Source organism: Babylonia areolata, chromosome 25 (assembly GCF_041734735.1).
Source record: "Babylonia areolata isolate BAREFJ2019XMU chromosome 25, ASM4173473v1, whole genome shotgun sequence".
In the NCBI taxonomy this organism is placed as follows: Eukaryota; Metazoa; Mollusca; class Gastropoda; order Neogastropoda; family Buccinidae; genus Babylonia; species Babylonia areolata.
The window spans coordinates 31751525-31776369 of record NC_134900.1 but is presented as its reverse complement, the minus strand read 5'-3'; the positions used below and the strand labels follow the sequence as shown (position 1 = coordinate 31776369).

The 24845-nt window shown below is 45.1% G+C and overlaps 1 protein-coding gene across 1 annotated transcript in view; it reads left to right on the top strand.

The window, feature by feature from the left end:
- The window catches only part of LOC143299582 (carbonic anhydrase-related protein 10-like), a 250871-nt gene extending 227091 nt beyond the window's left edge, over nucleotides 1-23780 (top strand). The window contains exons 8-12 of the mRNA XM_076612867.1: nucleotides 18717-18869; nucleotides 19538-19645; nucleotides 20152-20306; nucleotides 22393-22524; nucleotides 23607-23780. Of these exons, the coding sequence (XP_076468982.1) occupies nucleotides 18717-18869; nucleotides 19538-19645; nucleotides 20152-20306; nucleotides 22393-22524; nucleotides 23607-23780 (722 nt within the window). The remainder of the gene's footprint in view (nucleotides 1-18716; nucleotides 18870-19537; nucleotides 19646-20151; nucleotides 20307-22392; nucleotides 22525-23606) is intronic.
- Nucleotides 23781-24845: the final 1065 nt, after the last annotated feature.

Genomic DNA, 24845 nt, shown 5'->3' with positions numbered 1-24845 from the left:
TCCTCCGCAATATCTGCTTGGCCACTGGTTCCTGTCCCGCTCGCTCCCACAGATCTTCGTTTCGGATCTTCTCCTGCCATCGGATCTTGTAGATGCGCCTCAGACAGGTGTTGAAGAATGTCTGAATTTTCTGCTGCATCGTCTGTGTTGTCCGCCATGTCTCGCATCCGTAGAGCAGAATTGACTTGACATTGGAGTTGAAGATGCGGAGTTTGGTTTTCATACTGATTGCTCCAGATGCCCAGATGTTCTTGAGCATGATGAAAGCTGTTCTTGCCTTGCCGATTCTGGCTGTGACGTCTCGGTCCGTGCCTCCCTGTCGGTCAACCACGCTTCCCAAGTAGACGAAAGACTCCAACTCCCTGATGGGCTCTCCACCGACTGTGACTGGAGTGTTGGCAGTGGTGTTGATCTTCATCAGCTCGGTCTTCTTCTTGTTGATCTTGAGCCCTGTCCTGGCTGACGTGGTCTCCAGGTGAGTGGTCTTGTCCTGCATCTGGCTGTGGTTGTGTGACAGGAGCGCCAGGTCGTCAGCGAAGTCGAGATCGTCCAGCTGTGTCCAGAGTGTCCACTGTATACCGTTGTTCCTGCCTGTTGTAGTGGTCTTCATGATCCAGTCGATGACCAGGAGGAAGAGGAACGGTGACAGCAGGCACCCTTGACGAACTCCGGTCTTCACCTTGAAACTTTCGGACAGCTGGCCTGCGTGGGCAATCCTGCAGCTCAACTAATGGTTAATTCATTGAGGGATTTTGCAGTTTGGGAAAAAGCCATTGTCATTTCAGAATAGGCTAAATTGAAAACACATGCACACACACACACGTAAACCTGCACAACACACTCAAGCACGCACGTATGCTTGTCTCCACATCCCCCACCCCAGACACACACACTCTAACGCACACACAAACACGCATGCATGTACGTGCGCGCGCGCGCGCACACACACACACACACACACACACACACACACACAGTATAAGATTTATATCTAATGAAAACATGGTTGATCAATATAGAAGTGATCTTCTCTCATCATCCTGAACCAGTCCTGCAGTGGAAGAAGAGAAAAATAAAGGACAGGATTAGTAGATTTTTTTTTTTTTCATTTATTGTGTTTCACATGATGTTTCATATTACGCAGTATGGACATTACCATAGCGTCCTTTATGCTTTTCCAGGACTGGAATGTATATGGAAAACAAAGAACTTTCTCTGCAGGATTGATTTCTACCTATAGCTCCTTATTGTAGTGTGTGTGTGTGTGTGTGTGTGTGTGTGCATGTTTGTTTGTGTGTGTGTGGGTGTCTGTCTGTCTGTCTGCCTGTCTGTTTGTGTGTGTGTGTGTGTGTGTGTGTGTGTGTGTGTGTGTGTGTGTGTGTGTGTGTAGTGACTGTGGTAACAGTAGATGTCATCGTTCTAAGTCCACCCACTTTAAGAGGCGTTTATGACTACATATGTGCCGTGTATATTGTGAGACTGTAGTCGCAGTTTACCACACTCTTTGACCAGCACAAAAACGAAAAACAAAATTTAGAAAACACACTCCCAGAGCCCTGTTTGAACTCCATTGAACAGAAAGAGAGAGGGAAGAAAGAAAGCGTGGAGAACTGGGACCCTCAGGAGACAGGCGTTAATGAGGCAAACACCCACCACGTGCTGGGGAAAGGGAGGAGAGTGCTGACCTGTCAAACCCTATCGTCCTGCCATTTGTTTTTGCATCCATGACCTGTTTCTGTCACGTCTTGACTTACCGAAGATAGGGATGAACACAGACTTGCTGCTTTGGTAGGAGGAAGGGAGGGTATGGGGTGAGATTGATAATATGGGGAGTAGGGGAGAGTCTGTCATTGTGTCAGGAGGCATTTTTAGATGGATAATATGGGGAGCAGGGGAGAGTCTGTCATTGTCACAAGACATTTTTTAGATGGATAATATGGGGAGTAGGGGAGAGTCTGTCATTGTCATGAGGCATTTTTTAGATGGATAATATGGGGAGTAGAGGGAGAGTCTGTCATTGTCACAAGACATTTTTTAGATGGATAATATGGGGAGTAGAGGAGAGTCTGTCATTGTCACAAGACATTTTTTAGATGGATAATATGGGGAGTAGAGGAGAGTCTGTCATTGTCACAAGACATTTTTTAGATGGATAATATGGGGAGTAGAGGAGAGTCTGTCATTGTCACAAGACATTTTTTAGATGGATAATATGGGGAGTAGAGGAGAGTCTGTCATTGTCACAAGACATTTTTTAGATGGATAATATGGGGAGTAGAGGAGAGTCTGTCATTGTCATGAGGCATTTTTTAGATGGATAATATGGGGAGTAGGGGGAGAGTCTGTCATTGTCACGAGGCATTTTTTAGAATGCAGAAGCACAGTTTAAAATCTAATTGTGTTGAACTGGTTGTAAAAATAGTAAAAATTAATGTTAAGGATGAACCAAACTCGGTGAGAATTCTGATGAGCCATATTCATCCTTTGTCTTCAGTATCCCTGTTATTCTTCCCTTCGTCGTCCTCCGTGTTGTTGTCGTCCTTCTCTTCCTTCACATCATTCTCTCCTTTATTTCTCTTCATCTCCATCATCAGTCTTCTTCCATCCTTCTCTTTTCTGCTTCTTCTTGTGTTCCTTCATCTCCTCTTTTTTCTTATTCTGTCTGTGCGTCCCCCATCCTTTTCGTTTCACTTTACCACTTCTCTACCTTGCATCTTTTATTCCTCCCTGCTTTCTTTCTTTCTTCTTGTTCTTCTAGCTCTCCTTGTTCTTCTATTCTTGTTCTTCTTGTAGTTGTTGTTGTTGTTCTTCTTCTTCTTCAAGTCCTCCTCTTGCTTCTTCTTCTTGCCTCCTCTTCCACCTCCTCTACCCCTTCACATTTAATGCTATTTTTTTATTCTCTCAAATTGCCGTGCAGCGGTGCCAGAAAAAATAACCGTAGTTTGATGTAAGGCACCGTGGCCTGGGGAGAAAGCACGTGCTGGAACGGGGCAGAAAAAGTTGTGGTGGCTTAGGCAGAAAGAGCATGGTGGTTTTGGAGACCTTGACGAGGGTTAAATGTCTTCTCCGATGGCATCGAATATTAGTTCTTTCCGGATGGCAGTGGTGGCTGTTTTAGAAATGGATTGAGCGCGTCAGTTAACAGACAGGCTAGTTTTGATAAATTGGTCTATAATGGCTGAATTGATATTTTATTACTTTTGTTAACACAATTGTTTGTTTTTTTAAATTATAACAATAAAATCTTACATGCACACTTGAGAGCACTCGTGTGCTTGCACGTGTACACACATAGCTACATATTCGTGTTTGTGTACATACATATGTTTGCTTACGCTCATCTTTTCCATGCAAGTGCACATAAGCACTCACACACATACACATGCACACTTCCTGGTAGAAATAAATGCATCAAAAGAAACTGGGGGCAATAAGTCATTAAAAAAGGTTAGAAGGGGAAAAACTAGCACAGCAAGCATTCAGATGCAGTCAGACCTAGAGGGGGGGGGGGGAGAAGAATCTGATCATTAAAAAAGAACGAATGAGCCTTGCTTTTTAAAAAGATTGCCAAGCTCAACCGCTGCTTTCCCCAAACATGCCCATTCTCTACACACCCCACTGGCCACTACCAGAGTCCTTTTAGAGCGTGGCAGAACAGAAAGAGAGAGGGGAGAAAGAAAGCATAGAGAACTAGGACCCTCAAGAGACAGGCGTTAATGAGGCAAACACCCACCACGTGATGGGGAAGGGGAGGAGAGTGCTGACCTGTCAAACCCTCTTCTTCACTCATTTATTTTCCACACCCTTAACTTCCTCATGGCGTCCTCTGCCGGCAGTGATTGAAAGACAGTTTGACGTGGTCTTGCGTGGAGTCTCACTACCCCTCAGCAAGGCAGTTCAGTTCAGTTCAGTTGCTTAAGGAGGCGTCACTGCATTCGGATAAATCCATATATGCTACACCACATCTGCTAAGCAGAGGCCTGACCAGCAGCGTAACCCAACGAAGGGCAATATCCTGCCTTTATAGAAATCGTCAGTGCTGCTGTGAGAGAAAACAGAACAGTATCTGTGACAGTGCAGACCACAGTTTCTGTGCAGTATTTGCAGGCGTTTCTGTGCCCACAAACTCTTGGCCACGGATTCACATATGCTGGCATTGATGGATGCACAAACCAGGTCATCGTCGGATCTGGATAAGCCCCCCCCACCCCACTACCCCATCAAAAAAGACATACATTAGTCTGTTCTTTAAGGTTGAAATACGCCCATGTGTATCTATTTTTGGTATGTATATTGTGAGATTGTTGCACCAGTTGACTGCAGCTAGCCCCAGTTCACTAAATTTTTGACCAGCATTTATACAATTTAAAAAAACCCTAGAGCTCTCAGTTTCATTGCACAGAAAGAGAGAGGAGAGAAAGAAAGCATGGAGAACTAGGACCCTCGGGAGACAGGCTCTAATGAGGCAAACACCCACCACGTGCTGGGGAAGGGGAGGAGAGTGCCGACCTGTCAAACCCTATCGTCCTGTCATTTGTTTTGTATCCATGATCTGTTTTTGTCACGTCTTGACTTACCGAAGATAGGGATGAACACAGGCTTGCTGCTTTGGCAGGAGGTAGGGAGGGGATAGGGTGAGATGGATAATATGGGGAGTGGGGGAGGGTCTGTCATTTTGTCACGAGGCAATTTTCTTAGAGTACACAATGGCAGTTTGAAATCTGAATGTGTTGAATTGATCGTAAAAACTGATGTTAAAGATGAACCGAACTTGGTGAGAACTCTCATCAGCCATGTTCACCCTCATTTTCAGTATCCCTGTTCTTCTTCTTTTCGTCATCCTCTGTGTCAATCTCGTCTTTCTCCTCTTCCTTCACATCATTATCTCCCTTCTTTCTCTTCCTCTCCATCATCAGGCTTCTTCTTCCATTCTCATCTTTTCTGGGTCTTCTTGTGCTCCTTCCCCTCATCTTTGTCTTCTATTTTTTTCTTCTGTTTGTGCTTCTTCCATCTTTCTCATTTTTACTTTACCATTTGTCTGCCTTCTTGTTTCTTTCGCTCTTTCTTTATTTCATTCCTGTTATTCTTGTACTTTGTTCTTTTCCTTCACTTGCTTCTTCTTTTTTAGTGTCTCCTCCTTCTCCTTCTTCTCGTTTCTTCTTCTCCTCCTCCTCCTCCTCTACTCCCATCACCTTTAGTGTTATTTTTTTCTTCTTCTCCATTCTTACTTTACCATTTATCTGCCTTCTTTTTTCTTTCGCTCTTTCTTTCTTTCCTTCCTGTTATTCTTGTACTTCTTGTTCTTCTCCTTCTCTTTCTTTTCCTTCACTTGCTTCTTCTTTTTCTAATGTCTCTTCCTCCTCCTCTATCCTCCTCCTCCTCCTTCTTCTCGTTTCTCCTCCTCCTCCTTCTCCTTCTCGTTTCTTCTCCTCCTCCTCCTCCTCTACTTCCATCAGCTTTAGTGTTATTTTTTTTCTTCTCACAAATTGCTGTGCAGAACATTACAGTTTGATGTGAGGCACTGTGCCCTGGGGGGGGGGGGGGGGGGGGGGGAGAGAAAGCACGTGCTGGAATGGACCTGACACGTTTCAACAGGAACGGGGTGCAAAAAGTTGTGGTGGCTTAGGCAGAAAGAACATGGTGGTTTTGGAGACCTTGACGAGGGTTGAATGTCTTCTCCGATGGCATGGAACATTAGTTCTTTTCGGATGGCGGTGGCTGTTTCGAAAAAGGGGTTGAGCACGTCAGTTTGAAAACAGGTCGACGTTCATAAATTGCTCATTGATGGACTCTACTGCTGTGGACTTATTTTTTTCTATTATTGCTTTTGTCAACATATTTGTTTTGTTTTTTTATAAGTATAGAAAAGACGCATGCGCACTTGAGAGTACACATATACATGCACATGCACACACATAACTGTGCATGCACGTGCTCGTGTCCATACACACATTTGCTCACGCTCATCTTTATTTTCATGCATAAGCACATAAGCACTCACACACTTATGAATGCGTGCACAAATCCGCACACTTACGCATGCGCACACACATGCATGAACTTCCATGCGCATGCACGCACGCACATCACACACACACACACACACACAGAGAGAGAGCACAGCACAGCACAAATGAAGAGTTCAAAAGAAACTGGGGGAAATAAGTCATAGAAAATGACTGAAAGCCACAGCAAGCATACAGATGCAGTCAGATATGGTGGAAAGGAGAGAGAGAGAGTGACTGTGGGCGAAGGGAGGAGGGGAAACAGAGAGAGAGAAGAAGTTGTCAGAAAAAACTTTGCAGAGAATCTCTTTTCATCAGACTGACCAAGCAAGGTGAGGGCGAGTAATTGAAACGTCAGATCTGCCTGATCACAGCCACGTCAGGGGGGGACAAAACAAAATCAATAACCCAGCCAGGACACTGCTGCCTTCCTCTCCTCCCCTCCCCCACCCCTCACCCCCACGCACATAACCATCGGCCTACTTCCACCCCCTGTTGGCCTTTATCCCCCCCCCCTTAAACCCCCACCCCCACCCCCACCTCCTCCAAGCACCACTCTTTCTGCTGTCAACATCACTGGTGTTCTAAGTCCTTTCCGTTCTGCAGGCTCAGGGCATTTTGGTAAAGAGCAGAATGGACTGGCAGGTGTGGGTGACGGGGTGATAATAGTGTGGCCAATAAGCTGTAATTAATGGTTAATAAATGGAGGAACATTGCGGTTTCGGAAAAGTCAAAAGTTCAAAACATGCACACGTAAAAAGTGCATGACTGCGCGCTTACTGAGTTACGCATGAACAACCCACACACACGCTCCCACACCCTCCCCCCACCCCCCACACACACATACATTCACACATAAGCATCAACAGTCACATGTAGTTTATGCACGGATACGGCGTTCTCGCGCGCACACGTTTTCATGGGAACACACACACACACACACACACACACACACACACACAGCCACTGTAAGATTTATAGCTAATGAAAACACAGTTGATCAATACGGAAATGGAGCACTCTCATTATCCTAAAAGCAGTTTAGTAGCGGAAGAAGGGAAACGTATACAGGGCTGGATTAGTCGATTTTTTTTCCCATTGATTGCATTTCGCATAAAGCTACAACAATACAGCATGAACATTATCAGAGAGCCCATTAGTCTTTCACAGAGCTGGGACATTTTTCGAAGTAGAAGGAATATTTTGTGTTCTTCATATGCCACCTTATTTCAGTGTGTGTGCGTGTGTGTGTGTGTGTGTGTTGAAAGAGAGTTTCCGATGTCCAAAGCATCTATTTAGATTCTCGGTGACGAGCGCGATGTGAGGTTATATTTGTGGTGAATGTGGTAACAGCAGGTGTTCAAGTGTGTATGTAATGTATGTATCCCTTGGTGTATAGTTCATAGCTGTGTAATTTTGCGTGTTATGAAGAAAGTCGGTGCGAGTCATATTGCATACAAGACTGACAGCCGTATGCTGCATCCGTAATATAGTGAAACGTGCTTATAAAAGTCTGAAATATTGACAAAAGGTAGCGCTTTCGACACGTAGGCCATTGATATGTCGCGTTACTGAAAAGACAAAACTGAAAACAGAAGTGTTATCGACACGTAGTGATTAACTCTCTCCATACGAACGGCGAAAGAGACAACGTTAACAGCGTTTCACCCCAATTACCACCATCAAAATATTGCAAGCGGAAGGCTCTTATACTGAAGAGGTGAGTGTTGACAAAGATACCACAATTCTGACGACGGAAGCTAAAGGTTGGGTCATTGAGACACCCACTGGACATCCGAGGGGTCTGTGTAGAGGAGAAGAGAGGACTGGCCGTACTAAGTGAGTTAACGAGACGTAGCGCTATCGGAAGGTTCCCCCTCTATTGGGGAAGCCACGTCACGAGCCCAGTGGAATCCACTCCCCCTGTCCTCAGTTGTGTGCCCACTGTACAAACTTGCACGTGCAAAACGAAATTCACGATATCAAGTTTTTGCACAACAACAATATGGCCCAAGTGTGTGTATGTGTGTGTGTGTGTGTGTTTGGTTCGGGATTGTGTTTTCTCACCAATCGGCTGTCAGTTTACAAGTTCAACACCAGAACGGACCAAGGCCAAGGTCTTTTGCAAAGAGACGAAGCGAATGTGGAGCGTCGGCAAGTGTCTGGTTTCCTCGACTGTTGCCATAATTGGTATTAATTTGGTGAATTCACGTCCAATTTTCAGTGTGACTTGGTACGTATGGTGTCAAGGTAAGTACCAAGCGTCGAAAGAACTGTCCTGTCTTAGTGCCATGCGAACGGAAAGAGGGGACTTGATGCAGACGTACAAAATATTAAATGGGTTTGACGATGTAAACAAAGCATGCTTTTTTGTACTCCAAAGGTAGACACTACAAGAAACAGTACAGACAAAATATTTAAACAGTATTCCAGAACAAATCTCAGAAAGTTTACATTTAGAGTAAAAAAATCATTGGAACAAATGAACAAACAATATCAAACGTGCACCTAGTATAAATACTTTTAAGAACCCCATAGATAAACACGAGGCATTGACAAAAACGAAAGATGGATAAAATGACTGAGCTAGTCAACGACCTGACCAACAATGTAAAGGAGTAAATCTGAAGGGGCATAAAAAGCCAAAAATGGCTAAGTTGTATAAAACAACGCCCCAAATCCTGATCCTGATCCTGATACAGTTGGCAATGTCAGCCGTTTTTCGGGCTGAAGAACTAATGGTGACAGCAGTTCGGGCCGTCGCACAGTGTTCGTCGTTCAGTCAGTGTCGTTTCAGTTTGTCCGACTTGTTTGTCAGCAGGATTTCGCGAAGTGTTATCATCGGTGGACTTTGTTTTGAAGGGAAGTCCTATAGTGGAGTGATGGCCTAGAGGTAACGCGTCCGCCCAGGAAGCGAGAGAATCTGAGCGCGCTGGTTCTAATCACGGCTCAGCCGCTGATATTTTCTCCCCCTCCACTAAACCTTGAATGGTGGTCTGGACGCTAGTCATTCGGATGAGACGATAAACCGAGGTCCCGTGTGCAGCATGCACTTAGCGCACGTAAAAGAACCCACGGCAACAAAAGGGTTGTTCCTGGCAAAATTATGTAGAAAAATCCACTTCGATAGGAAAAAACAAGTAAAACTGCTTGCAGGAACTTTTTTTTAATGGGTGGCGCTGGAGTGAAGCGACACGCTCTCCCTGGGGAGAGCAGACCGAGTTTCACGCAGAGAAATCTGTTGTGATAAAAAGAAATAAAAATACAAATATTTTAGCATCCTAAATTCAGGTGTCATTCCGAAGAGCGCTCGACACAGGAGGGGGGAGGTTGAAGTCCCTCAGATAACAGTTCAAATGGGGAAGGCGTAGGGGCTCGCAAATTATCGAGCTCTAAAAAATCCTATCTTAGATTGTTAGAGTTTCTGCGAAAGCTCTGCGGTTTTTTTTTGTTTTTTGTTTTTGTTTTTGTTTTTTGTTTTTTTTGTTGTTGTTGTTGTTTTTTTGGGGGGGTTGTTTGTTTGTTTTGTTTTGTTTTTTAGTCGTTCAGAGTTTACGAATCATCTGTGAAATGTTACTTCAAAAGTTCCAAGTGAACATGCACCACCAGAGATAACACCCTGAGCGACTCTATTGTTCCCCTGGGTTGGTGGAGTGCTTCTAGCGTCACCTCTCCCCCGCCCCTCCCCAACAAAAAAAAAATGGTAGTTTGAGAGGATTATGGTCAAGGTTCCCTGCAGGATTCGGCATCATGCTAGAGGCCGTTGAACGGTCCCTGGCTGGCCGGGTCACGTAGTTTATACTGTTTTATTTCTTTCAGCACGGACAGAAATCATCCTTAGTTCCCGCAGGTCCTGTGATCCCAAAGGTCAGTACATGATTAGGTTTTCCGGGTCTGCATTTTCACAGGTCAGCACAGGTGTCATACCACGGTCCGCTGAACGGTCAGTGGCTGGTCAGCTTTCATTCCGCACGTGCAAAGCTGGCCTTTTCAGCAACTGTTTTTGTTGTTCATTGGCATTGGAGTAGTCAGTGTCAAAAAAATTACAATACTTGTGTGGGTTCATTGGCTCTTGTCTTGTCCGATCCCTGCTTTTTTCCAGTCTGTCTCTGCCAAGCATGGTTTCCAGGAGTGTTTACATACAATTATATGCACACGCACACACACACACACACACACACACACACACACACACACACACACACACATCTATATATATATATATATATATATATATATATACACACATAGAGAGAGAGAGATAGATAGAGACGAATACACACACACACCCATACACACACATATATATATATATATATATATATATATGTATATATATGTATATATATATATGTATATATATATATATATATATATATATATGTATACATATTCAGTCAGTGGCAGCATGTATTTGGTCTCTTGCATACGTCTGTGTAATGGGTGCATGGACGTCTGAAAGCTCGAGACTCAATCTCAATTTGGTCGTAGAAAGCATTTTTATGTTGAAGGCACAGACAAACATAGCCATAAAGTTTATGAAGAGATGATTCGCGTTAGCGATGAACGAAGCACGCTTCTGCCTGTCAGTGCAATGATAGACTGAGATGGTTCTGAGGTGGAGGAAAATACACATGGACACACACACACACACACACACACACACACACACACACACACACACACACACACACACACACACACAGCCTCTTTAATCCTGAACAAGCCACAAAGAACATACGGACAATACAGAACAAACACACGGTTGCCTCTGTGGTTTTTCAACTAGAAATTAACAAACAATGAGGCCAGGAGATGAAATTGTTTTCCTTTGTACGTTTTAAGTTGGCGTTTTCGGCAACACGATCCGTCGTTCATTGCCTTTCGAGTAGTCGGTGCGAAAGTTACGATCCTTCTTGAGAGGGACGTTTGCCCTCGGCTTGTCTCATTCCCGCCTTCTTACAGTTTCCGGTGCACTCACACAAAGTACACAGACCGAGACAGACACGCGCGTGCGCGCGCACGGACGCACACTCATACTCAAACGCACGCACGCACATTTACGCGCACGTGCATATATATATATATATATAATTATATATGCCTCTCTTTCTCTCTCCCCCTCTCTCTCTCTCTCTCTCTCTCTCTCTCTCTCTCTCTCTATATATATATATATATATATATATATATATATATGTGTGTGTATATGTATATATATGTGTGTGTGTGTGTGTGTGGTCAACTTTGGTTTATTTATTTTATATATATATATCAATGGCAGCATAGATCTGGTCTCTTGCATACAGCTGTGCGGTGGTTGCATGGACGTAGCAAATCTTCAGATCCTATCTTAAAATTGTCCGTAGAAAGTACATATACATATATATATATACAAGGTGCAGACAAACATATACAGAAAGTTAAGGAAGAGACGACTGGCATGAGGTAAGGGTTTCCCTGCAGGATCCGGCACCCTGCTGGCGGTCCTTGGCTGACCTGGTGACCTAAAAATCACGATTGTTTTTCTTTTGAAGTTGGCCTCTTCAGGAGCCAGTTCGTTATGCGTGGGCATTCGAGTAATCTGTGTGAAAATTACAATACTTGTGTGGTTCGTTTGCTCTGTGCTTGTCCGATTCCCTCCTCGTCTAATTCCGTCTTCTGTCAGCATGGTTCCTGAAAGCGTTATTAACACGCGCGCGCGCAGAAACACACACGCACGCACGCACACACACACACACGCACGCACACACACACACACACACACACACACACACACACACACACACACTCACTCACTCACGCACACACACACGCGCACACACTCACACACGCACGCACACACGCACACACACACACACACACACACACACACACACACACACACACAGAAATCTTCAGTTTTCAGCAACATTTCTGTAAAAGCTCTGGCAGTGTGTTTAGGACTTTCTTTGTAAGTCACACCGAGCTAATACAAGTATTGAAGTGTATTTTGTTGAACCGTACTGCGAACGCATTCGCACATATTTTATTCTCTCTCTCTCTCTCTCTCTCTCTCTCTCTCTCCCGTCTTTTTTCAACTGTTTTTCTTTCCATCACGTTCCTTGTTTTCTTTCTTCTGCCCCCCCAAACCCCCACCCCCCCCCCCCCCCCCCGCCCTTCCCCTCCACTACCCCCCTGTTCAAAGTCCACCTCCCGTTCCTCTGTCAATGTATCAACATCCTGAGGCGCTGTGTTCTGTAGTTCTGTCGTTCTGTTTGCTGTCGTGGATGCTGAAAGCTTGATGTTGCTCCAACCGCTCCGGCCCTTAGCAAAATAGTCTTCAGGACACAGAATGGGGAGAGGTGAAGGTCAGTCTCCACGGAATTCCGCATTACCTCCACCTCCTCCTGCTCCTCCTCCTCCTTCTTCTTCTTCTTCTTCTACATCCTCTTCTCCTTCTTCTTCTTCTTCTTCTTCTTCTCCTTCTTCTTCTTCTTCATCCTCTTCTTCTTCTTCTTCTTCTTCTTCTTCTTTTTCTTCTTCATCCTCTTCTCCTTCATCATCTTCTGCTTCTTCTTCTTCCTTTCTTTTTTTTCTTTTTCTTCTTCTTCTGCTCCTCCTCCTCCTCCTCTTTTTCTAATCTTCTTTTTCTTGTCACCGTCCTTCTCCTCTTCGTCCTCCTTATCGTCCTCCTCTTCCACCTCCTCCTCCTCCCCCTCCTCCCCTTTATCAGCAGCATCTTTCTGTACGGGTGACAGAGTTATAATCGAACTCAAGACACAGTAAGCACGATTTCACGTGCATGCACATCCAGGGAACAACATGGCAGCGCTTTCATCAGATGAAGGTTTTACCAAGTAAGCATTTAATGAAGACCATCATCAAACCTCATTCCAAACCAAACCAGCCCCTTGACAGCTGCCAACTGACAATTTAGACCAGAACAGATCACTATCTTTGCACTATGGATGGACAGGACGCAATAGACGAAAACGGCCACATGCACAGACACCATGTGGAGAAGGGAACGGGACCGCAGCTCGTATTGTTCACGTCTGTAGGGACCTCACCTCTGAGGTCTGAGGGAAGGGATGTGGCCGAAACCCACTGCCACACAAGACAAGCTGCGTGGGACTGTTCAAACTCACCCAGTTCTTATCGATGACATCTCCAAAGTGTAAACGGCGATCGAGATCAGATCCTGCGTTCTTTGACCCAGTTTCATATTTCGACAAGAAAGACAAGACTTGTTTATTTCAGGAAATCCCGTGGATATATAAGATGAGAGGAAAACAAAGAAGCGAAACAGAAATTGGTGTTTTTAGTACATAACTGGCGACAGTCATCACAGATTTCCCTACAGTTTATTAGCCAAGCTGTGTTCCTTCTGTTGTTTCAAATTCCCAGTCCATCTAACCATCAAACGGGAGTCTTCGGCTGCACAGAAAATGTGGGTGTTGGGCTCAGGGGTGGTGGGCAGAGGAGGAGGGAGGGGGGGGGGGGTGCTGTACAGGATGTAGTACGGGACCAGGGGGTAGGGGATATGGGGGGGGGGGGGCATGGGGATCTTGGCATGGATTGGTATTGATTGGTTTTGTCACGTTGACGTAGCTGCGGCCAGGCAGGTTTGACGTTTCAATTACTCTCTCACCCTCACCTTTCCCCCTTTTTTTTCCTACTGCCTGTATTAGCTAGCGTCCCTGCCTCGATTTTTCTCTTTTTTTGTCTTTTTTTTTTTTTTTTTTGCATTCAGTATCCCTGTCTCTCCGTGTCTATTTCTGGATCTCTCTTGTCTGTTTTTCTTTCTTAGAGGGGGGAGGGGGGTGGTCGGGAGTGGGGCGGTCCCTTGCCGCACTAGTTTTTTGCATTCGATATTTATGTATCCATCTCTATCTCTTCTCCACACTCTTCTTTTTCTTCTTCTTCTTCTTCTTTTCTCTCCTCTTCATTCTTCTCCTCCACCACCCCCTTCCTGTCTCTCTTCCTCCTCCTCCCCATCTTTTACCGGAAATTGATTCTGCAGAAAGCAAGGCATCGTTGGGCAAGCGTGTGGGATGTTATGAGCGGAAACGTCAGGGGATGGCCGCTGTTTATGGCGAAATGTTTAGCACAGTGGTTGAACGATCTGACATTATCAGAGCGCTTTTGATAACATGAGCTGTTTTTGTTCACTGTCCTCTTGACAAGTCATGGAAAGGTGGGTTTGTTTGTTTTTTGTTGTTGTTGTTTTTGTCTGTCATTGGCACATTGTTCTGCTTGTTTAAGGATTTTTGTTTGCTTTCTTTTCACTCGTCAACGTCTTTTGTGGTCGTTATAAAGTTACCTGCAAATGGACAGGACACGAGAGAAGTGTCATCAAAACAGGATGCAACAAACCATATGGGCTCCGCGACTAAGCCATTATTGTCGTTAGTAGCTGATGGTGTCCTAAGTACGTTGAATCAGAACAGGCACCACTGAACACCACCGAAGTGACTCAGAAGCAGTGCAGGGTCTTCTCTGGTGTGTAGTAGCCTCCTGGTGACCTAACTTCGATTGTTCCCTGCGGACTGCCGACGCTGGAACTGTGACGGACGAACCCGGGTGTGGCCGTGTATGGGGGGAATCTAAATGGGCGGCGTGGGAGTGGTGCCACTGGAATGGTGTGGATGATGGGGCAGCAAAAAAAAAAGACATATTTCTTAAAACGATACAAACACACAAGCCATGTGGTGCCGTCTTTACAGTCTTTTTTTTTCTTCTTTCTTTTTTTGTTTTTAAGATAAGCAATACATTAGACTGTGTGTGCGTGTCAGAGAGTCTGTGTGTGAAAGGGTGGAGGGGGGTGTAGTGTGGAGTATCGGTCTGTCAGTGGGTGGAGCTGGAGGTAGGGGCTGGGTATGACTGGCAGTCACTGGAACTGATTTAGCTTGTCACGTTGGGTTGGCTTCAGCCAGGCAGATTTCACGTGTCTGTTCCACGTTTATCCCTCCCTCGTTTTGGTGAATATATTGAAAGGATGTTGTTGTTTTTCTTCTTCTTGGCTTTCTTTCTTTATTTCTTGAACCCCCACCCCCACTCCAACCGCTTCTCCCTTCGTGGGCGAGGGTAGCATGTAAAAAAGCCGCGAAGGTTTATGTTTGATCCTCGTTGAAGATGTTTGTCTTGTTTTGCTCTATTTTTCTTCTTGCCCTTTTCCGTGTTGCTGTTCATTCTCAAACTGAAATTTGATTCTCTTCCAAGAAAAGCATCAGTGGGATGCACATGGGGTTTCATTAGCGTGACGGTCAGGGAATGACCGTTGTGTATAACGAAGTCTTTAACAGAGGTGGATGAAAAGTCTGCAGTCGTTGGAGCCCTGATTTAAATGCAAAACAAAACGAAATGGTGGCGCTGTATTGTGGTGACGCTGTCTCCCTGAGGAGACTTGATGGACTCTGGTGAACGGTTCTTGTGAGCGGCACCCCAGTGACTCATGACTCTTCACAGACGGGCGCAATAGCCGAGTGGTTAAAGCGTTGGACTGTCAATCTGAGGGTCCCGGGTTCGAATCACGGTGACGGCGCCTGGTGGGTAAAGGGTAGAGATTTTTCCGATCTCCCAGGTCAACATATGTGCAGACCTGCTAGTGCCTGAACCCTCTTCGTGAGTATATGCAAGCAGAAGATCAAATACGCACGTTAAAGATCCTGTAATCCATGTCAGCGTTCGGTGGGTTGTGGAAACAAGAACATACCCAGCATGCACACCCCCGAAAACGGAGTATGGGTGCCTACATGGTGGGGTAAAAACGGTCATACACGTAAAAGCCCACTCGTGTGCATACGAGTGAACGCAGAAGAAGAAGAAGATGACTCTTCACAGAGCTGAGAGAGACACACAGCTGACAGACCGGGAGGAATCAAGTGGACAGCTAGTCCTATGGTGAACGTTCTTTCTTCTTTTGCTGCTCCTCACATCTGCCTCATCATATCCGTGCGTCTGATTCTATTTCTGCTTTTCGCTCATCACTAAAAACTCATCTCTTTAAAACCTATCTATAAGTACTCTCGGGCTTCCTTGTTCTCCATCACCACCCATGTCAGTTCACTTTGGATGTATGTAGAATGGGAAAGGGAGAGTGTGAGTTGGGGGGTCGGGGGGTGGGGGGGGGGTGGAAGAAAGAGTGGTCATGAATGTTTTATGTAACTTGTAATTTTTTTTTCATGTAAAGCTCCCTCAGCTCTTAGAGTGAAAGGGCGCTATAAAAATGTGCATTATTATTATTATTATTATCATTATTGTCAGTGACTTACAGAGTTGAGAGAGAGAGAGAGAAGGGGGATCGGAGCTGACAGAAGACTGGGAGAGCCAGTGTGAAAGGGGGTCAGTACGGGGCTGTGAAAGGGAGGGAGGGATGGTGGGGTTGTCACCTGTGGCCAGTCCCAGCGTATTGAGCTGGCGTGCCATGGCACGTTGATCGTGGGGACGATCACACAGATTTGACGTTTCAATTACTCGCCGTCCGCTTCTCTCGGTGAATCCAATAAAAAAAAAAAAGTTTTTCTCTACCTCAGGAAACTTTCTTTTGAGTATATATATTTATATATATATATATATATATATATTATTGAGACATTTCATTTTTTGTAAAAAAAAAAAAAAAAAATAAAAAGTCCCTGCCTTCTTCTTCTGCGTTCACTCGTATGCACACGAGTGGGCTTTTATGTGTATGACCGTTTTTACCCCGCCATGTAGGCAGCCATACTCCGTTTTCGGGGGGTGTGCATGCTGGGTATGTTCTTGTTTCCTTAACCCACCGAACGCTAACATGGATTACAGGATCTTTAACGTGCGTATTTGATCTACTGCTTGCGTGTACACACGATGGGGGTTCAGGCACTAGCAGGTCTGCACATATGTTGACCTGGGATATCGTAAAAATCTCCACCCTTTACCCACCAGGCGCCGTCACCGTGATTCGAACCCGGGACCCTCAGATTGACAGTCCAACGCTTTAACCACTCGGCTATTGCGCCCGTCATAAGTCCCTGCCAAGCAGTTGGTAATTTCTCCTTGCTTGAGTAGTGGTTTCTCTCTGATTTGCAGTCAAGAGCGGGTAGCAAGCCCGATGAGCACTCCAAAGTGCGAAACAGCTGTCGCTTGCTGTGACCAAATCAACCTTCCTTTTGGAGGTACATTAGGACCAACATGAGCAAATGAGAGCTTTTTAAAGCACCACCCACCCCAAACACAATACAGTTTTAAAGATTAAAGAATTAACCAAGACTTGTGTGTGTGTGTGTGTTCTCCATTCCATTCTATAAATACAAAGACATCTGGGCCTGGATTTAATTTTGATTCATTCTCTCTCTCTCTCTCTCTCTCTCTCTCTCTCTCTCTCTCTCTCTCTCTCTCTCTCTCTATATATATATATATATATATATATATATATATATAATGTATATATACATAATCTCCCTTTCTGCCCCTCTTCTTTTTCTTTCTGCACGCATCTGAAGACGTTTCTCTTTTTATCCCGTATTCTGATCTCAAATCAAGATCAGATCTCTGGCAAGACTGAGATCAAGGAAAATGGTGATGATATACGTGGGGCAAACTGTTGTGAAAAGGTATAAGCATTACCGTGATGATTTTAGATACAACTGTAGTAAATATGGTTTATCATAAAAATGAAAATATAGGAAAACATGGATATGGGGATACATTTCTGTGCAAAAAAAAAAAACAAGTTAAATTCACGCGTAACATCAACACCCTCTTGGGAAATTTGGCTTAAAGGATAACATCTCCATGAGCATAGGAAAAGATACCTGTGTGAAAACTACACAGATATCATCAAAATGACAACACATTATTAACCTGGGAAGTAAAAAAAAAAAAAAAAAAAAAAGCAGTTTTGTGTCGTGAGCCCGGATTTCTAACTCGCAATATTTGGAATGCAAGTCCGACTGTGTTTGTTGGGCTTATCTTGCTTGCTGAAAAAGAAAATAAGATAAATATGCTCACCTTTATATACTTCGAATGAAAAAAAATGTTAGATACTAAAGGAAACGTAACAGTATAGACAAATAAATGAAGCCGCCGCAGCTTTGGTCTTGGAGAATGTATGATTATTTGCTTGATTCGATGACAAATAATATTTTTGACGTTTTATTTTCGTGTGTGTGTGTGTTGTTGTTGTTGTTGTTTGAGGGGCCAGGAGACGACCTTCTTGGTCAGCTAGACTTAGAAAACATGGCTCGTTTTACCCTTTATTAAAGGGATTTGTAATACTGTCTGTTGAGACCCATGATAGACTATAGATTCTTGTGACAGACTGTAGAGTGATAGACTGTTGAGACTCATGACACTACACATCTGATAGTTTGTATAAACATCTAATCGACTGCATAGTAATCTGATACAGACTTGACAGACTAAACAGACTTCAGATAGTCTATACAGATTTCTGATATACTAAACAGCCGTCTGATAGACTATAAATACTACTGATAGACTAAACACATTTCCAATAGACTACAGAGACTTCTGACAGACTGAACAGACTTCTGATAGACTACACAGACTTCTGAAAGACTGAAGAGACTTGCGACAGACTTCTGACAGACTACACAGTCTTCTGAAAGACTACAGACACTTCTGGTAGACTTCTAATAGACTGGACAGACTAATGACAAACTACGCAGATTTCTGAAAAACTCCACTTGTGACAGCCTACACAGACTTGTGCGTTGCCTTGTGCCCCAACAGGGCAAACTCCACTTGTGACAGCCTACACAGACTTGTGCCCCAACAGGGCAGACTCCACTTGTGACAGCCTACACAGACTTGTGCCCCAACAGGGGCAAACTCCACTTGTGACAGCCTACACAGACTTGTGCCCCAACAGGGCAAACTCCACTTGTGACAGCCTACACAGTCTTGTGCGTTACCTTGTGCCCCAACAGGGCAAACTCCACTTGTGACAGCCTACACAGACTTGTGCGTTGCCTTGTGCCCCAACAGGGCAAACTCCACTTGTGACAGCCTACACAGACTTGTGCGTTGCCTTGTGCCCCAACAGGGCAAACTCCACTTGTGACAACCTACACAGACTTGTGCGTTGCCTCGTGCCCCAACAGGGCAAACTCCACTTGTGACAGCCTACACAGACTTGTGCGTTGCCTTGTGCCCCAACAGGGCAAACTCCACTTGTGACAGCCTACACAGACTTGTGCCCCAACAGGGCAAACTCCACTTGTGACAGCCTACACAGACTTGAGCCCCAACAGGGCAAACTCCACTTGTGACAACCTACACAGACTTGTGCCCCAGCAGGGCAGACTCCACTTGTGACAACCTACACAGACTTGTGCCCCAACAGGGCAAACTCCACTTGTGACAGCCTACACAGACTTGTGCCCCAACAGGGCAAACTCCACTTGTGACAGCCTACACAGACTTGTGCCCCAGCAGGGCAGACTCCACTTGTGACAGCCTACACAGACTTGTGCGTTGCCTTGTGCCCCAACAGGGCAAACTCCACTTGTGACAGCCTACACAGACTTGTGCGTTGCCTTGTGCCCCAACAGGGCAGACTCCACTTGTGACAGCCTACACAGACTTGTGCCCCAACAGGGGCAAACTCCACTTTGTGACAGCCTACACAGACTTGTGCCCCAACAGGGCACACTCCACTTGTGACAGCCTACACAGACTTGTGCGTTGCTTTATGCCCCAGCAGGGCAAACTCCACTTGTGACAGCCTACACAGACTTGTCAAACTCCACTTGTGACAGCCTACACAGACTTGTGCCCCAACAGGGCAAACTCCACTTGTGACAGCCTACACAGACTTGTGCGTTGCCTCGTGCCCCAGCAGGGCAAACTCCACTTGTGACAGCCTACACAGACTTGTGCCCCAACAGGGCAAACTCCACTTGTGACAGCCTACACAGACTTGTGCGTTGCCTCGTGCCCCAACAGGGCAAACTCCACTTGTGACAGCCTACACAGACTTGTGCGTTGCCTTGTGCCCCAACAGGGCAAACTCCACTTGTGACAGCCTACACAGACTTGTGCGTTGCTTCGTGCCCCAACAGGGCAAACTCCACTTGTGACAGCCTACACAGACTTGTGCCCCAACAGGGCACACTCCACTTGTGACAGCCTACACAGACTTGTGCGTTGCCTTGTGCCCCAACAGGGCAGACGAAGGAGGTGAAGGACCTGGGGGTGAAGAGCCTCCTGCCGGACACCAACTACTACCTGACCTACGAGGGCTCCCTGACACAGCCTGCCTGCCACGAGACGGTCACCTGGGTCCTCTTCAACAAACCAATCTACGTGTCCAGGATACAGGTGACTGGTGTGTGTGTGTGTGTGTGTGTGTGTGGAATGTGTGTGTGTTCGTTCTTTAGTTTAGCGTCTTTTCACTATTAGTGGGATGGGGTGGGGAGAGTTGAAATGAGAAGTCAGGATAATACAGAAAAAGGGTAGAAAACTACTAAGAAATGCATAACTAACATGAAATTAGCTTTAACAGTAACAGTTCAATTATGATGATAGTAACTAAAACCATTAACACAATTATGAAGTACATTAAGGGAATGTAGAAAGAGGGCTATGAACTAATGCCTTTGAAAGTTCTACTAAAAGAACCTCGTTACAAATGACCCGTCGTTAGCGGGTTATGGAAAACACTAACGTGTGTACCCAGCATGCTCTCGCCCCGGGAACGGAGTATGGCTACCTATATGGCTGGGTAAAAACCGTCAAGCCAGAGGAGGCCCGCTCGCAGGTAGGAGTGAACGTGGAAGTTGCTAGCCCACGAACACAAGACGAAGAAGAGTAAAGCGTAAATCAATGCTTAGTCTGAAGTCGATTAAGATTTGAAAATAATACCTAACATCGATGGTTCCCTGTGGACTGCCGATGCTGGAACTACGACGGACAAACCCAGGTGTGGCCGTGTATGGGGGAATCTAAATGAGCGGCGTGGGAGTAATGGCATTGAAACGGTGCAGATGACGGGGCAGCAAAAAAACAACAACAACAAAAAAACAAAAAAAAATTGAAAATAATTATCCTACAGAAGGGATTAACAAAAAAAAAAAAAATACACACACACACACACACACACACACACACACACACACACACACACACACACACACACACACTTCTCACCAGCAATCAACAATACTGGTGCTTATCTCTGATCTAGCTGACAGCGACAATATACTGGTTTGAAGCTGATAACAGCAATCAACAATACTGGTGCGTATCTCTGATCCAGGTGACAGCGACAAGATACTGGTTTGAAGCTGATAATCGCAATCAGCAATACTGGTGCGTATCTCTGATACAGCTGACAGCGACAAGATACTGGTTTGAAGCTGATAATCGCAATCAACAATACTGGTGCGTATCTCTGATACAGCTGACAGCGACAAGATACTGGTTTGAAGCTGATAATCGCAATCAACAATACTGGTGCGTATCTCTGATACAGCTGACAGCGACAAGATACTGGTTTGAAGCTGATAATCGCAATCAACAATACTGGTGCGTATCTCTGATACAGCTGACAGCGACAAGATACTGGTTTGAAGCTGATAACAGCAATCAACAATACTGGTGCGTATCTCTGATCCAGATGACAGCGACAAGATACTGGTTTGAAGCTGATAACAGCAATCAACAATACTGGTGCGTATCTCTGATACAGATGACAGCGACAAGATACTGGTTTGAAGCTGATAACAGCAATCAACAATACTGGTGCGTATCTCTGATCCAGGTGACAGCGACAAGATACTGGTTTGAAGCTGATAACAGCAATCAACAATACTGGTGCGTATCTCTGATCCAGGTGACAGCGACAAGATACTGGTTTGATTATCAGCTGATAATCTGTGAAGGAAGTCTTTAGCCGGTGATCATTTCTTGAGCATAATTTATATGTTGAGTTTTTCTTTTATTAAGATCGGGAAAGGAAATGATCCTATTTTGTTTGTTTGTGATTTGACGCCAAAGGAACTAACTTGCACTGTGTTTCATGTTGTGAATGTTGATTATGATGTGATGTTATCTATGTAAGTAGATATAGATATATATAGATAGATAGATATATATATATAGAGAGAGAGAGAGAGAAAGATGCGTGTGTGTATTATTTTGCATTATGCAATAGTTATGACAAGTTGATAAATCGTGATGGGGTGTGTTTGTGCGTGGTGTGTGTGTGGATGTGACTGGTATGTGTGTGTGTGAGTGGTGTGTGTGTGTGTGTGTGTGTGTGTGTGACTGGTGTACGTGTGTGTGATTGACTGTTGTGTGTGTGTGCATGGTGTGTGTGTGCGTGCGTGTGTATGTGTGTGATTGGCGCGTGCGTGTGTGTGATTGGCGTGTGTGTGTGTGTGTGTGTATGTGTGTGTGTGGACAGCTGGACACGTTACGTCAGTTCCAGAAACGGCTGTACGGGGAGGAGTCGGTGACCCAGCTGGCCGGCAACCGGCGTCCTGTCATGCCGCTCAATAACAGGGCCGTCCGGACCAACATCAACTACCCCACCTCCGTACGGCTCTCTCTCTCTCTCTCTGTGTCTGTCTCTGTCTCTGTCTCACTCTCTAACTCTATTTCTCTGTCTCTCTCTCTTTCTGTCTTCCCTCTCCCTCTCCCCCCCCCCTCTCTCTCTCCGTTTTAAGTTTCAATCTATAAAAATAAAAAAAAAAGTTAAAACAAAATCAGCTGTCTCTCTCTACGTGCATGTATATGGCTGACATGTGTTTCGTGCTTAATGATTATTGTATATTCCCCCCTTCACATTGGGCTGTGGCCTTTTCTTGTATAAATTCTCTCTCTCTATCTTCTCTCTATCTCTCTTCCGCCCCCCCTCTCTCTCTCTCTCTCTCTCTCTCTCTCTCTCTCTGTTGGTGTGTCTCCACATTCAGGAAAAAGGTGTTTGTGCACGCGTTCTTGTGTGCGTGTCTGTTTGTGGAGGTGGCAGAGAGAAAAGGAGAGACCCATTTGTCCGTTCGTGTATTGTTTCTGAGTCAGATACGCATGGTGCTATCGTGGAAGTTTTCTGAGTGAATTAACTCTTGTGCACATTCTTGCTGGTCCAGGTGCGTCGTGTGTTAGTGCGCCTGCATTTGTGTGAGTACAGTAACGGTGTGCCTGTATTTGTGCGAGTACAGTAACGGCGATGTTTTTATTTTCCTGCCTTTATTAGCCTGCCAGCTCGCTAGAATGACAGAGTTGATAATTTTGACATTGTCAGTATCTCTGTGTGGTTGTTAGTGTGTGTGTATGTGTGTGTATTTTGTCAGTCAGTGTATATACAGTGTCCAGGGAAATTTACCCTGTATCTTCCATGCTGGCATGACTGGAGCAGCGCTGGCCAGTGGTCACACCTCTGGCACACTTCCATGTCTCCAGTTGGGTGAAGCAAGGATGTGTTCTTGCCCAGTTTAACCTCTTCTTCAGCTGTGTCTTGAACCACGCTCCCCCCCATGACCTCAACTGTGGTGTTTACCTGAGCCACCGTCAAGTCGGAGCTCTGTTCGTCCTTCGAAGACTGAATGCCTAGACTCGGGACGCTCGAACCGCTGATCATTGAAACGCTCCTTGCAGTTGACTATTCTCATGGCTCACTAGGAGTCTGACCTCCAGGTCATTATCACCACGTTTGCAGAAGCAGCCCAGTTCTTTGGTCTGACGACCAGCCTCAGCAAGACTGGTGTCCTTCACCAACAAGCCCCAGGCTCAAGAGCAAGTGTACACATTGAGAGCATAGCGGCACTTCAAATACCTAGTCAGCGTCATCTCTGATGTCTCCTGAGATAAGGAGATCTCGGTAGGAATCAGCAAGGTCAGTCAGGCACAAGGACAACTCCGAGCACGTGTGCTGAACCACTGGACATCAAGATACCAACCAAGCTGAAAGTGCAGAAAGCTGTAGTGCTCTCCACTATGTTCTACGGAAGTGAAGCATGGACCCTGTGTAAGCTTTAAGCTTGATGATGCTCTTCTGTCTTCGTTTGCATTTGTAATCATGTGTACTGTTGAACAAATAAAGATTATTTAAACCAACCCCGCGGTAAATTCCATACACTTAAGGAACATTCGTAACTGTAAGCAAACATGGCACTGCACAGACTGTCTCATGGCAACCCGCTCCAGATCGCACACAACTGCTGCAGCTTTCAGGTGTCCCCACTGTCCTCCACCCATCGGACCCATGAGCCACATCAGAAGTGAGGAGAGTATTGTACATCCAGCAAATCGTCATTTTAGACAGGCCACCACCTTGCTGATTGGAAGGTCCAGTTGTCTGTATAACGACTGGGGTTTTTTTCCTATGTGTTTGCATGAGACAAGACATCTCAGTTATACGTTAGGCTATTGTGGTCTGGTATTTTAACATTCTTTTCTGTATTGTACATCCAGCCTTCGTCGTCTGAGACAGGCCACCACCTTGTTGATTGGAAGGTTCAGTTGTCTGTATAACGACTGGGTTTTTTTTTCCTGTGTGTTTGCATGAGACAGGCCATCTCAATTATACGTTAGGATATTGTGGTCTGGTATTTTAACATTCTTTTCTGTCTTTGTTTTCTTTTTTTTTCAGGGGGATTTATGCAACATGAAGAAGATAGTCTTTTATCAAGGTAACTTCATAATTTGTCCATCCGTTTGTTTCTCTTATGTACTGTTGTTTTTAACACACAGCGCACTCTCTCTCTCTCTCTCTCTCTCTCTCTCTCTCTCTCTCTCTTTTCTCTCTCTCTCTCTCTCTCTCTTTGGAAAAGTATGTGCACCCCCATGCCACATAGACTTTTTAAGCAAATGACAAAGTACCAAGGTGTCGCTTATCCCTCAGTAGTTTCTTTTGCTTCA